General features: G+C 44.4%; 1 protein-coding gene across 1 annotated transcript in view; it reads left to right on the plus strand.

The window, feature by feature from the left end:
- LOC124595357 (cardioacceleratory peptide receptor-like) overlaps positions 1-13,977 on the plus strand; it is a 339,091-nt gene extending 325,114 nt beyond the window's left edge. Inside the window, exons 7-8 of the mRNA XM_047134076.1 lie at positions 205-385; positions 12,206-13,977. Coding sequence (XP_046990032.1) covers positions 205-385; positions 12,206-12,410 — 386 coding nt within the window. The 3' untranslated portion in view covers positions 12,411-13,977. The remainder of the gene's footprint in view (positions 1-204; positions 386-12,205) is intronic.
- Positions 13,978-14,415: the final 438 nt, after the last annotated feature.

Below are 14,415 nucleotides of genomic sequence, written 5' to 3' on the forward strand. Positions count from 1 at the left end.
TGTTATATTTCATCTAATATACTGCCATGATATTTCGCAGTGTCCATAACGGATAAGCTGTATTGCTATATATGCTTTCAATCGATGTTGGTGGAGGGACAACAATGTGCCTGCAGCCAAACCACCCCAGGTAATGGACGGGAACGTTCAGCACCACTAACGTGTCCAGCAAGTAAGAGGCGGCCGGCGGCTGTTGTGTTGCAGTGTTCGTGGTGTGCTGGAGCCCGTACATCGTGTTCGACCTGCTGCAGGTGTACGGCCAGGTGCCGCGCACGCAGGCCAACATCGCAGTCGCGTCCTTCATACAGAGTCTCGCGCCGCTCAACAGCGCCGCCAACCCCGTCGTCTACTGCCTCTTCTCGAGATCCGCCTCCAAGGCCATCAGGCAAGTCCAAATCTTTGTTGGCACACACACTCTACAGCAAGGTACTCGCAATCACGGTGTGGGTATCCGGCTGATAAGACTAACCAGTTTACTGTGACCACCCTCTCTTCCTCTCTACTGTAGACGCTTAGCACTCCTGCTGCGCTGTACAAAGAAATTGTATAAAAGATTAAAAAAAAATTGTTAGTGGGGTTGCCAATATCAAGTGTGCTGATATTGCGGGAAAGGGACCTCATTTGACAGAATGTCAGTAACTCCCTTGAAAGAGCACACTGGCCGCTTTGGAGCGCTGTTGACTGGTGGAATTGGTATCATGCTCTCATGTGACCTTCATGGCTGATGTAAGTCATGGCAAGGAAGTGGAGTGTATGTGTCAGTCGGTTGTATGAACTCACTACGATAACATGGGACGACGTAGATGGTTCAAATGGCTCTAAGCATTTTGGGACTTAACATCTGAGGTCATCAGTCCCCTAGACTTAAAACTACTTAAACCTAACTAACCTAAGGACATCACACACATCCATGTCCGAGGCAGGATTCGAACCTGCGACCGTAGCAGCAGCGTTGTTCCGGGCGGGACGACGTAGATACGTGACAAATTGACAAACAGAAACAACCGTACACTCCAATACAAAAGGGACGCACATCGAAGGAATTAACCGAATGGGACGAAAAACGGTAGATGTGATTTACATGTACAGACAAATAAATTATTACAGTTTCAGAAAAATTGTGTAATTTATTCAAGAGAAAGAGCTTCACAAACTGAGCAAAGCAGTAACGCTTATCTAAGCATTTATTCGGCTTGGAATTGATTGATAGGGTTGTTTGATGTCCTCCTGAGGGATATCATGCCAAATTCTGTCCAACTGGCGCGTTAGATCGTCAAGATCCCGGGATGGTTGGACGGCCTTTCCCACATTGCTGCAAACGTTCTCCACCGGGGCAGAGATCCGGCGACCTTGTTGCCCGAGGTAGGATTTGGAAACCACGAAGATATGCAATAGAAACTCTCGTCGTGTGCGGGAGGGTATTATCTTGCTGAAATGTAAGTCCAGAAATGTTTGCCTTGGAGGGAATCAAAATGGGGCGAAGAATGGATGGCAACCAAACGGGTCCTGCTTTGAAACGAATAGCACCCTAGACCATCACTCCTGGTTGTCAGGCCTTATGGCGGGTCGCAGTCAGATTGGTAAATCATAACGTCTCCGGGAATGTCTTTGCTGGTTATTGGCGCTCTGTCTGATGCGGGAATGATCACTCAAGATAATTCTACTCCATTCAGTGAGATCCCAGGTCGAAGACGTGCTGGAAACGCCCCCAACAGTGGTTAGATGCCGACCTGACTGTCGCCCACTGTACAGTCCAACAATCAGAAGTGATGGTTTCGTAGCAGGACTCCTTTGGTTGCCATCTGCGGCACCCATACAGCACAGTGGTACGTCGACTGTATTCTACGCCCTATTTTGTTGCCCTTCATGTCAAGCCATCGTGGGCTCACATTTCAGCAACGTAATGCCCATTCACATACGGCGATCTGCTGCTCATCTTCATGCTTGCCCAACCCGTATCTCTCCCCAAATGGGGAAGTTTGGAGCATTTTGGGCAGGGGCCTCCAGCTACCCTTGTATTTAGACGATCTAATGCGCCAGTTGGACAGAATTAGGCACGATATTCCTCAGGAGCACATCCAGCAACTCTATCAACCACCGCCAAGCCGAATAATTGCTTGCATAGGCGTTATTGATCTGCTCAGAGGTTGAAGCGCTATGTCTTGAATAAATCATCCATTCTTTTCTGAAATTTTAATCATTTCTTGGTCTGTACGATTTATTGGTGTATCAACACAGAGTGTCCTATCTACGTAGAATGCTATATCACTCTCAGGCATATAACATGGCGTAAGAACAACGGTCGTAAAATGATTATAGTCGGCACGGAACGAGGAAGAACGTCACGCCCAGTCAATGACAATCAGTTTTAAAAGCAACGGGAATTGATGCTGCCAGTGAATGCACGTCCCATCTCAACAGTTTTCCGAGTGAATGTTGCGTGCACTGGACATTCGAAGTCGGGTATCCTCCAAACAGTTTTTTCTCACACCGGTACATAAAGCTGCTTATCTCCGATGCACTAACCAATACAAATTGGGCAGCTGCCAACTGGAGGCGTGTAGTATGATCCGGCGATTCGCGATTTTGCCTGTTTTTGCAAAACCTACAAGTCGTCGATTGCACCAACGGCTCAGTGAGATATTTAAACCGCAATTTGTGCACGTGTAGTTCAGGCAAGAGTTGGATAATTTTTATGGATATTCTTAGCACAGTGACTTTTTCAAGATACCGTGAACATGAACCCAGATGTTTACTTCAACATTCTCGGTGGTCAAATGTTGGCCTTTCTCCTACACCTTCCAGATGACTATGCTCTGGGTATTCTCGTCTTCTCAGATGGTCACAGCTGTGCTCGTAGTGCTGCACGCATACGTTCCTGCTCCACTGAACACTCTCGTACTGCATTGCACAACTATTCTCTCTCTAAATCACCGGTACTTAAAACCATGGCAAAGTTCTGGTGCTCTTTGGAACAGCGGGTGAAACGTGACAGTCAATGTCCCCACAATCGCCAAACCGTGTCCGCCTCCTTAGCTGGGTTGTCAGCACGTCTGACTGCCATGCTGAGGGCATGGGTTCATTTTCCGGCCGGGTCACTGATTTTTTCCGCTGTGGGGCTGGATATAGTGTTGACCTCATAGCCACTTCGTCGTCATCGACACTCAAGTCGCCCATTGTGGCATCACTTGAAAAGACTTGCAACTCGGCGGCCGAACTTCCCCAAGGCGGTATTCCCGGCCTTTAGTGCCATATGATCGTTATAGTTTCACCAAAGAGGACCCAGCTGTAAATAGTGTAGCTGAAGTGACATCTGAACTCGCCTCCTAACCAAGCTGACACCATTTTGAAGACTAGAGGTAGTGTTACACGGTACTGGCATGCTGTTCCCTGCGCGTGACTAACATTTTGTCCGATATTCTTGTTTTTCACAGTGTATGCTACCACCGACGGCCCTATGGAACCAGAAATTGCATCAACAGCCAATGGGACAATATGACGTCACATATTCTGAAGGTGCTCGTGGTGAATATAAATTGTCCACTGTTCTAAGGTGCGACAATGCTCCGTATTGTCAAGCAATGTTAAAAACAGTTCTTACACGATACTGTTTGCAGAGTTAATTTTGTGTCTGAGTCCATTTGCGGTAGGGAATCTCAGCAGTGTTGTACAAGTAAACATTTACCAGAGAAAAGTTCTTTGACTTTCGAGGAAAATGTTCTCTCTGCCAAAGCTATCCCCCAAAGATTCCGGGCCAACGCTCGTAGCATAATTTGTGAGCAACTCTCCTCTAGCTTGAAAGGAAAGCGTAAGGGTTAGAAACTCGATCGGAAACTCACTTTTAGTCTACCTACTAGTAGACTGAAAGATTTTTCTGTAATTCTCAACACGATGAAACAATATTTTTACGATAAAATACCTGTACCTGTATTAATAAAAGCACAATGATATATATTATCATTACAAATTAGAGGTTCATTCATCGGGTTATATTGTCACCAACATTGATCATGAATTCGTATTATTACCAACATCTTAGAAAGAACAGTTCGATGTTTATTAGCATTTGGTTCTATTTTATATACAACTACAGAAGTGTACGTCATCTCTATTGGAGAACATAAAGTACTGATCAAGAGAACTTATCTGATCTACGCGCTTAGGACCTGTGGTACTGAGCCTTAATGGGCGTGTTGTTGTTGTGATATTCACTTTGAAGACTGGTTTGATGCAGCTAGTCTATCATGTGTAAGCATCTTCATCTCCGAGTAAATGCTGCGACCTACGTACATTTGGAACTGCTCACAGTATTTATCTCATGGTTTCTCTGTACACTTTTGGTCTTCCACATTTCCCTCCAGTATTAAAATGATTATTTCTTTATATCTCAGAATGTGTCCTATCAACCGATCCCTTCTTTCAGTCTAGGTGCGCCATTTTTTTTTTTTTTTTTTGGCCAGTTCTATTCAGTAACTGCTCATTACCTAGGCAATCTACATATCCAATCTTCAGCATTCTTCTTTTGCACCACACTTCAAAAGCTTCTATCCTATTCTTGTGTGAAATAGTTATCGCCCACGTTTCGCTTCCGTACAAGGCTACAATGCCTTTAGAAAACACTTCCTAACATCTAAAATTATATTAGATGTTAAAACAAATTTTCCTCTTTCTCATAAATGTTTTTCTTGCTATAGCCAGTCTGCATTTGATATCCTCTCTACTTTGAGGATGATCAGTTACTTTGCTGCCCAAAGAGTAAAACCCGTATACTGCTTTTACTGCATAGTTTCCTAAAATAATTCCTTTAGAATCGCCTGATTTAATTCTACAGCATAAAATTACCATAGTTTTGCTTTCGTTGAGCTTCTTATACCCTCCTATCAAGACACTGTCCATTCCACTCAGCTTTTCTTTCAGGTTCTTTACGCCTCTGACAGAATTGCAACCGAATCAACAAACGCGGAAGTAGTTGATTCTGACGCGCACAGAATAATCACAGTACGATTTATATTGCAGAACGGAGCATGTCTTCGTCAGTCGTCGATGTTTCACCTGAGGAAGACTGACAGGTGCCTTGCGGAAGTATCGTGCAATGTATTTAACGACAACCGGCTACAAGCCCAATATTTGTTTGAACATTTATCTCGATGGGAAAACTCTGTAAGTCTTTATTTCTTCTTCCTGAACTTCAATTCGTTCTCCAAATTTTTCTTTGGCCGCCTTTACTGCTGGCTCAGTGTGGAGATCGAATACTGTCGGGGTTAGGGTACAACCCTGACTCACTCCTTTCTCAAGCACTGCTTCCCTCGACTCCGGGGTGGCGATTTCCTTATCTCTTAGTAACTCACTCCTGGTAGGTGCTCGCCTCCCTTAGAACTGTCATCTTGTTTCCTATAAATTTTCTCCCGCTGCATTTTACTCCTACTGCCTTTCAAGAATGCATGCTATTTAACACTGTCGAAAGTTTTCTCAAGTCTACTATTGCTATGAGCGTAGGTTTACCTTTCTTTAACCTATCTTCTAAGATAAGTCGTAGGGTCAGTACCGCCCCGCGTGTCCCTACGGTCATCCGGAACCCAAACTTGTCCACCCTGAGGTCGGCTTCTACCAGTTTTCCCATTCTTCTATAAATAAATCTTATCAGTATTTTGCAACCATAATGATTCTGTAGTGTTCACATCTGTCAACATCTCATCTCCTTGGGGTTGTTAAAATATTCTGAACAGACGAAAATATTGACATCGTGCTACGCCGCGAATACGTAGATAGTGCCGACAGTTTCACGACAGGTGTTTCGTAAGTAAAAGCAATCAATGGCCACACTTTCCGGGCACCGAAAACGCTCGTTGTAGGCCAGAAACAAAAGTAACAGCTGTACGACACGCGGGTGTATAGATGTAGCTGCGCAACGAGAGCCAACAAGAGTATTGGTAGTGGCATTGTAGTGAACTGTGAATTCTCCTCTCTGCTGTCGGACATGAAATAACGAGTAGATGACTAACGAGATTTCCCCACATTAGAAGCCAACAATTGTTTGATATCAATTGTTGTGGTTGGCAAGAGAGCGAACACCGTTTTACTAAAGGAGGCCAAAATGCACGCGGTTTAGCTCACGCAGGCTGGCGTGAGGTCTGGAACATGACAAGGAAATTAGAATTTAGAAAAACGGACGTAGCTGGTGGAATACTTAACTTTAATCCATTAATGATGAACGTCGGTTTCGACTGTACATGATTCACAATATCAATAGTAACTGATAATGGCGCCTTGCTAGGTCGTAGCAAATGACGTAACTGAAGGCTATGCTAAACTATCGTCTCGGCAAATGAGAACGTAAGTAGGCAGTGAACCATCGCTAGCAAAGTCGGCTATATAACTGGGGCGAGTGCTAGGAAGTCTCTCTAGACCTGCCGTGTGGCGGCGCTCGGTCTGCAATCACTGATAGTGGCGACACGCGGGTCCGACGTATACTAACAGACCGCCGTCGATTTAAAGGCTATTACCTAGCAAGTGTGGTGTCTGGCGGTGACACGACATCAATAATGAAATGAAATTAGACACAAATGGTTCGTAGCGTAGGGCTTCATGTTTGAATGTGAAAGATTGCTTAGATGATCAAAACACGAAAGAAATGTATTCATTTTCCTGCTGTTTACACAAACCAAAACAAAACTATAACTCTCAGGGCCGATTTGACAGGGCTCGGGCACAACTTAGTTATTAAGGGGAAGGAGGAGGGGACGACTCGTCTCACCATTATTCGTCACCGTTCGTCGTGTACTGCCGTCGGCGGCGGGCGCTGCGTCGGTACAGAGCGTCGCCTCGGGACTGTGCGGCGCGAGCCGGCTGCCCTCATCAGCAATCGTGCTTTTGTGACGGAGCCCAGGTACGATCTCCGCATTGTCTGCCCGTTGTCGGTCGCGTGGCCGAAACTGTGCTACCACGGTGTCTGAAGGTGGATGTTGGCGATGGGTGGAAGAGCGCCCATGTGCTCTCGCTTCCGCGGTGTCTCCACGACTCACGTTTATCGCCTCTCCTCCATCTCTCAGATCATCTCCTCTTCGAAATATTCTTTCTTTCGGCATTGTCATTGACGGACAAAATTTTAAATGCAACCTAATGGCAGATCGCATTTTCATAGCCATGCCTCTTTGTTCGGGCTGGGAATTCGTATCTGGCGTGGGCTGGCGCGTGCCTCGTGAATCGCCATCTTTCTCACGATTTCACGTTCTTACGATGTTTTCATCTACATCTACATCATTACTCTTCAATTCACATTTAAGTGCTTGGCAGAGGGTTAATCGAACCGCAATCATACTATCTCTCTACCATTCCACTCCCGAACAGCACGTGGGAAAAACGAACACCTAAACCTTTCTGTTCGAGCTCTGATTTCTCTTTCTTTTATGATCATTCCTACCTATGTAGTTTGGGCTCAACAAAATATTTTCGCATTCGGAAGAGAAAGCTGGTGACTGAAATTTCGTAAACAGATTTCGCCGCGACGAAAAACGTCTCTGCTTTAATGACTTCCATCCCAACTCGCGTATCATATCTGCCACACTCTCTCCCCTATTACGTGATAATACAAAAAGAGCTGCCCCTTTTGGCACCCTTTCAATGTCCTCCGTCAATCCCACCTGGTAAGGATCCCACACCGCGCAGCAATATTCTAACAGAGGACGAACGAGTGTAGTGTAAGCTGTCTCTTTAGTGGACTTGTTGCATCTTCTAAGTGTCCTGCCAATGAAACGCAACCTTTGGCTCGACTTCCCCACAATATTAACTATGTGGTCTTTCCAACTGAAGTTATTCGTAATTATTACACCCAGGTACTTAGAAGAAGTAAAAACTTTGAGGTTCGCCGATGACATTGTAATTCTGTCAGAGACAGCAAAGGACTTGGAAGAGCACTTGAACGGAATGGACAGTGTCTTGAAAGGAGGATATAAGATGAACATCAACAAAAGCAAAACGAGGATAATGGAATGTTGTCAAAGTAAATCGGGTGATGCTGAGGGGATTAGATTAGGAAATGAGACACTTAAAGTAGTAAAGGAGTTTTGCTATTTAGTGAGTAAAATAACTGATGATGGTCCAAGTAGAGAGGATATAAAATGTAGACTGGCAATGGCAAGGAAATCGTTTCTGAAGAAGAGAAATTTGTTAACATCGAGTATAGATTTAAGTGTCAGGAAGTCGTTTCTGAAAGTATTTGTATGGAGTGTAGCCATGTATGGAAGTGAAACATGGACGATAACCAGTTTGGACAAGAAGAAAATAGAAGCTTTCGAAATGTGGTGCTACAGAAGAATGCTGAAGATAAGGTGGGTAGATCACGTAACTAATGAGGAGGTATTGAATAGGATTGGGGAGAAGAGAAGTTTGTGGCACAACTTGACTAGAAGAAGGAATCGGTTGGTAGGACATGTTTTGAGGCATCAAGGGATCACAAATTTAGCATTGGAGGGCAGCGTGGAGGGTAAAAATCGTAGAGGGAGACCAAGAGATGAATACACTAAGCAGATTCAGAAGGATGTAGGTTGCAGTAGGTACTGGGAGATGAAGAAGCTTGCACAGGATAGAGTAGCATGGAGAGCTGCATCAAACCAGTCTCAGGACTGAAGACCACAACAACAACAACAACAGGTACTTAGTTGAATTGACAGCCTTGAGAATTGTACTATTTATCGAGTAATCGAATTCAAACGGATTTCTTTTGGAACTCACGTGGATCACCTCACACTTTTCGTTATTTAGCGTCAACTGCCACCTGCCACACCATACAGCAGTCTTTTCTAAATCGCTTTGTAACTGATACTGGTCTTCGGATGACCTTACTAGACGGTAAATTACAGCATCATCTGCGAACAACCTAAGAGAACTGCTCAGATTGTCACTCAGGTCATTTATATAGATCAGGAACAGCAGAGGTCCCAGGACGCTTCCCTGGGGAACACCTTATATCACTTCAGTCTTACTCGATGATTTGCCGTCTATTACTACGAACTGCGACCTTCCTGACAGGAAATCACGAATTCAGTCGCACAACTGAGACGATACCCCGTAGGCCCGCAGCTTGATTAGAAGTCGCTTGTGAGGAACGGTGTCAAAAGCTTTCCGTAAATCTAGAAATACGGAATCAACTTGAGATCCCCTGTCGATAGCGGCCATTACTTCGTGCGAATAAAGAGCTTGCTGCGTTGCACAAGAACGATGTTTTTTGAAACCATGCTGATTACGTATCAATAGATCGTTCCCTTCGAAGTGATTCATAATGTTTGAATACAGTATATGCTCCAAAACCCTACTGCAAGCCGACGTCAATGATATAGGTCTGTAGTTCGATGGATTACTCCTACTACCCTTCTTAAACACTGGTGCGACCTGCGCAATTTTCCAATCTGTAGGTGCAGATCTATCGGTGAGCGAGCGGTTGTACATGATTGCTAAGTAGGGAGCTATTGTATCAGCGTCATCTGAAAGGAACCTAATCGGTATACAATCTGGACCTGAAGACTTGCCCGTATCAAGCGATTTGAGATGCTTCGCAACCCCTAAGGTATCTACTTCTAAGAAACTCATGCTAGCAGCTGTTCGTGTTTCGAATTCTGGAATATTGCATTTGTCTTCCCTGGTGAAGGAATTTCGGAAAACTGCGTTCAATAACTCTGCTTTAGCGGCACAGTCGTCGGTAACAGTACCATCGGCACTGCTGCAGCGAAGGTATTGACTGCGTCTTGCCGCTTGTGTACTTTAAATACGACCAGAATATCTTCGCATTTTCTACCAAATTTCGAGACGATGTTTCGTTGTGGAATCTATTAAAGGCATCTCGCATTGAAGTCCGTGCCAAATTTCGCGGGTCTGTAAACTTTAGCCAATCTTCTGAACTTCGCGTGCTTTTTCCGTTGCCTCTGCAACAGCGTTCGGACCTGTTTTTTGTACCGTGGGGGATCAGTTCCATCTCTTACCAATGTATGAGGTCTGAATCTCTGAATTGCTGTTGTTACTATATCTTTGAATTTGAGCCACATCTCCTCTACATTTTCATAGTCAGTTGGGAAGGAATGGAGATTGTCTCTTAGGAAGGCTTCTAGTGACACTTTATCCGCTCTTTTAAATAAAGTTATTTTGCGTTTGTTTCTGGTGGATTTGGAAGAAACGGTATTGAGCCTAGCTACAACGACCTTGTGATCACTAATACCTGTATCAGTCATGATGCTCTCTATTAGCTCTGGATTGTTTGTGGCTAAGAGGTCAAGTGTGTTTTCGCAACCATTTACAATTCGCGTGGGTTCGTGGACTAACTGCTCGAAATAATTTTCGGAGGAAGCATTTCGGACAATCTCGGAAGATGTTTTCTGCCTACCACCGGTTTTGAACAAGCATTTTTGCCAAAATATCGAGGGAAGGTTGAAGTCCCCACCAACTATAACCGTGTGAGTGGGGTATTTATTTGTTACGAGACTCAAATTTTCTCTGAACTGTTCAGCAACTATATCATCGGAGTCTGGGGGTCGGTAGGCTGTTGTGAGAGCAGCTACACAACACTTCTTTGTAACTGCTCACTTTGCGTGAGGCCTGGACAGACTCATGTTTGGGCTTCGTCCTGGAGTTCGTGATTCATAAGGAATTTCCTTACTGTCGAGAAAAACATCTTCTTAAGAACGCTGACTTCTTTCACCCGCCTCCCTGTGCCAAGCCCCCCTCATTTGTGGAAGCTCCTCCATGTGCCCATGGGATGCTGGTATTGTCGGCACATTTCTGCTTTCTAAGGCAGGTAAAATGACTGCCGCTGGGCCAGAAGAACGTACTTTTCCTTCACGTGTACATCTTTGGCGTTCCGTCCTAATGGCTGCAGGTGTCAATCAGTTTTCGACATGCTTCTTGTTGTTTGATAGGCTCTCTGCAACTCTTCCTCCTTGAGCAAGGGGAGAACGTCCGCTCGACTTGCTGTGTGCTTGCAGAATGACTGCAGTGTCCTCTCCTCAGAGGCTCGCCCCAGGGTGTCCTTTTCCGTCCTCCTCCTCGGCTGCTTGCGGCGAGTTGGCGAAAGTGGCCGCTGTCAGACGTATTACAACCTCCGTGTCAGAGTGTTTCTACCACTCTTGGTAATGCAGGACGAGTTCATTTCCTGTGAAGTCTGTAATTTCAAGAATTGAAGGAATGTACTTTGCACTGATGAATCATCCTTCAGTATGTAGTATAACCCTCACTGTACAATTGACTGACTATTGTTAGACATAGAAACACAACGGAAAGAGATTTGATGGCAGTGGTGTCTTGGTGTGGAAACGCATAATGTTGGATTAGCGTATGGGAATTAGCCTCTCCATTGGTACTCAGAGGAACAGTGTTATTGCCCAAAGCTGCTGCAATCATAGGTTTCAGAAGTTTTTAGTGACATGGTTTAGACTCAAATGTACATTCAATACCGTATGGTCAAGATTTTGTTCTGTAGCCCCTCAACATACAGAGCATTCCAGAGAGATCTTTACAACTTTGATCACATAGATTTCAGAAATGAGGATAGGTAAAGAAGTGTAGCGTGCTTTAGTGTCCACATATCCCTGAAGTCTTAGTAGCCGTTTAACAAACTAAATGTCTGCCTCGCTAGGATGTGTACGCATACAAACCTACCCTGTCCTCGTGAATATGCGCAACGGCTGTTTCGATGAAATTGATCAGTTCCTGTAGGTCCTGCAACCTATGGAAATGTAAAGTGTTCCAGAATCTGCATCACTCTTACTCGGAAGCCGAGAACTCGTTCTCTTCGCAAGACCTTCGAATTCCTTAAACCTCGTGTACCATTGCCTGATGGTTGGACGTGGTGACGGAGTTGTTTTGTAGAGTCTCCGGAAGTTACGCTAGAGCTGAGTGTCAGATTTCGTCCCTGTCAACCATTCCACACACTATGAAATCCTCCTGGAGGGTGGCCATTCTCATCGGTAACGAATTTTCTAAACAAAAACTTTAGGTTTGTGTGAACATTATGCCACAAGCCACACCTTTCTGACTATCTCCATGTCTGCAATATATGTGATCCTAGTTGTAAAGATTAGTTGGGATAGCACGTACAGCTGAGAACATATGTTCTCATTTCTTGATTATGCTAAATTATTTTACAGTTGTTAAATTATAATCCTTGCAATTTAGTAACAGCTGCATGAAATATTCACTGATGGCTGCTGTTACCTGACAGGAAGGTGCCGCCATTCCGATGGCTGCGGTCTCTGTGCTGCCCCAAGGCGGCTGCCGCCGCCGCCTCCCCTGGAGAACCTCCAGCTCCAGTTGCCGCCCACACCAGCCGCCGGCAGCCTCCCCCACATTGGACCACTCGCCGACAGACGCACCGCCGCTACATCGGGGAAGGTCTCCCTGCTCCAGCTGTCGTCTCCATCGTCTAGGTGGACCACTTTTTCGCCAGCATCTAGAAATCAACTCGAGCGGCTTCTTCTAGTCGCCACCTCGCTGTCGAGGCACTGCTGGCTCCAGCTGAAGGCAACGGCGAAGCACTGGGAACGCTGGGCTGAAGCCAGTATCCATTTAGGCGAGACGGACGTATTGTCATGTGTATTTTGGATGTGGAAAGCTGTGGAGGTCATCCTCTGCTCCACATTATGATTCTATTTACTGGAGAACGTCAATGAAAAGTACTTCTCCAGCATCCACAGATTACAACTACCCCAAGGCACAGTAGTTGTCGAATCGGTTCACGAGTACAGAACTTCATGTTACGAGACCAAACTGTTCAGTTTCCCGAACAGTTTTCTATCGGGCACGGAACTTGGATGTAAGAGATGTACGACCATAAAGACATATTGATAGATCTGACGCTGTAGCTGAGAACGTGAGATTCCAGCAAGGGTGTATGAAGACTGAAGGCCAATGTGTTAGGAATAAAAGACTTCACAAGCTTCTTATTAGTGGGCAACGGATCTAGTCTCATGAACCTCGCTGTGCTAGCAACTAGGATACATCTCTTGCAACGGCAGTGGTGATTCTGATTGCTAAAGTTACTGGGAATAACGTTTCATTCTTTTTATGAATTGAGTTAGGAGAAAAAAGCGTAACAACAACAGAAACAGAAAAATATTTCTAGAAACTCAAATCGTCAGATTGCATTCGTCGTAAGCGTCGTCGTGCCAGCTGCGGTGACAGAGATGCGTAACGAATGCATGAAGAGTAGAGAAGTGGAAACATTGTTGTAGACGGTGATTATAAGGAAATTTGAAAGAATAAGTGACTCAACAAAAGTGACAAGTGTATTTCTAGTTTCGAAACTCATATGATGTGGAATGCCCCGTTTATTGCTAATCATGTCCCACCTCGCGTGGATGAGTTGATCAAAACAGAATTACATGCTACGTGGACAATTCGTTTGATTTCATTAAGTGTTAGTGGAAAACGAATTAAACGCGCGTCTGGTCACATTTTTGTACACACGAAACTTCACTCGCTCGCAGGAACTCTGTGTGAGTAAAGGCGACGCTCCACGTCGACTGTCATAGGCTCTCCTCTCACGGCAATCAGGGTAAAGGCGCAACAGCCAGAGACACTGGTACCTGAGCTTTTTCAGACCGCCGGATCGGCGTGCTTTGTCAACGAGCATAGTTTTCACTACGCCATTCACAAAATGCACGAACCTTAACCTCATTTGGACACTGAAAAATATTTATTTTTTTACCTCACGTGAAACATTTTCAGCACCACGAGAACTATTCATAGAACTAGTGGGCCACAAAAGTATCTTGAGGTATACTCCATTTGGCGTCGTTTAGTGGATTTGTACATACGCTACATTTCCTTCAGTCAGACCAAATTCTGTTTAACTTAAGCATACATACTAGGCCACGCACATTTAAATGCGTGTTTACAACATTCCGGGATGCTTGTTACATTTCTTCATGATCTCTGATACTTGTAATTGTCATTGTGTTTGTAATGCTTTCTGATGCATTTTTGTTACCTGTATGTATTGTAGTTGGAAATTAAATATAAACAAGAAATTTATTCCTTAGATTATTTATGAATCTAACAACCTCAGTAGTCAATAATACATCACTAGTTAGATGGAGTAATGTTGCTTAATATTTCAGAGTATTATTAATAAACACATAACCCATTTATCAGTGTTACTGGAATCAGTGCTTGAATATCACACTTAGATTACACCATCTGCTATTTCTTATTGTCCATTACCTGTGATATTATTCTCTTCTAATAACACGATAATTACTTTCTCAAATACCTTAACTAGTGTACCAAACAAATATGTTACATTGTTATTGTGAGACCTCCAGTTTATTTCCAGTTTTCATAAAAAAATACTCAAAACATGATGAAACTATTTCAATGGTCGGGATATCTAAACTTGCAGTAATGACGTGGTATCGTGTCATCTGTCATACA

This window comes from Schistocerca americana, chromosome 2 (assembly GCF_021461395.2).
Source record: "Schistocerca americana isolate TAMUIC-IGC-003095 chromosome 2, iqSchAmer2.1, whole genome shotgun sequence".
NCBI lineage: Eukaryota > Metazoa > Arthropoda > Insecta > Orthoptera > Acrididae > Schistocerca > Schistocerca americana.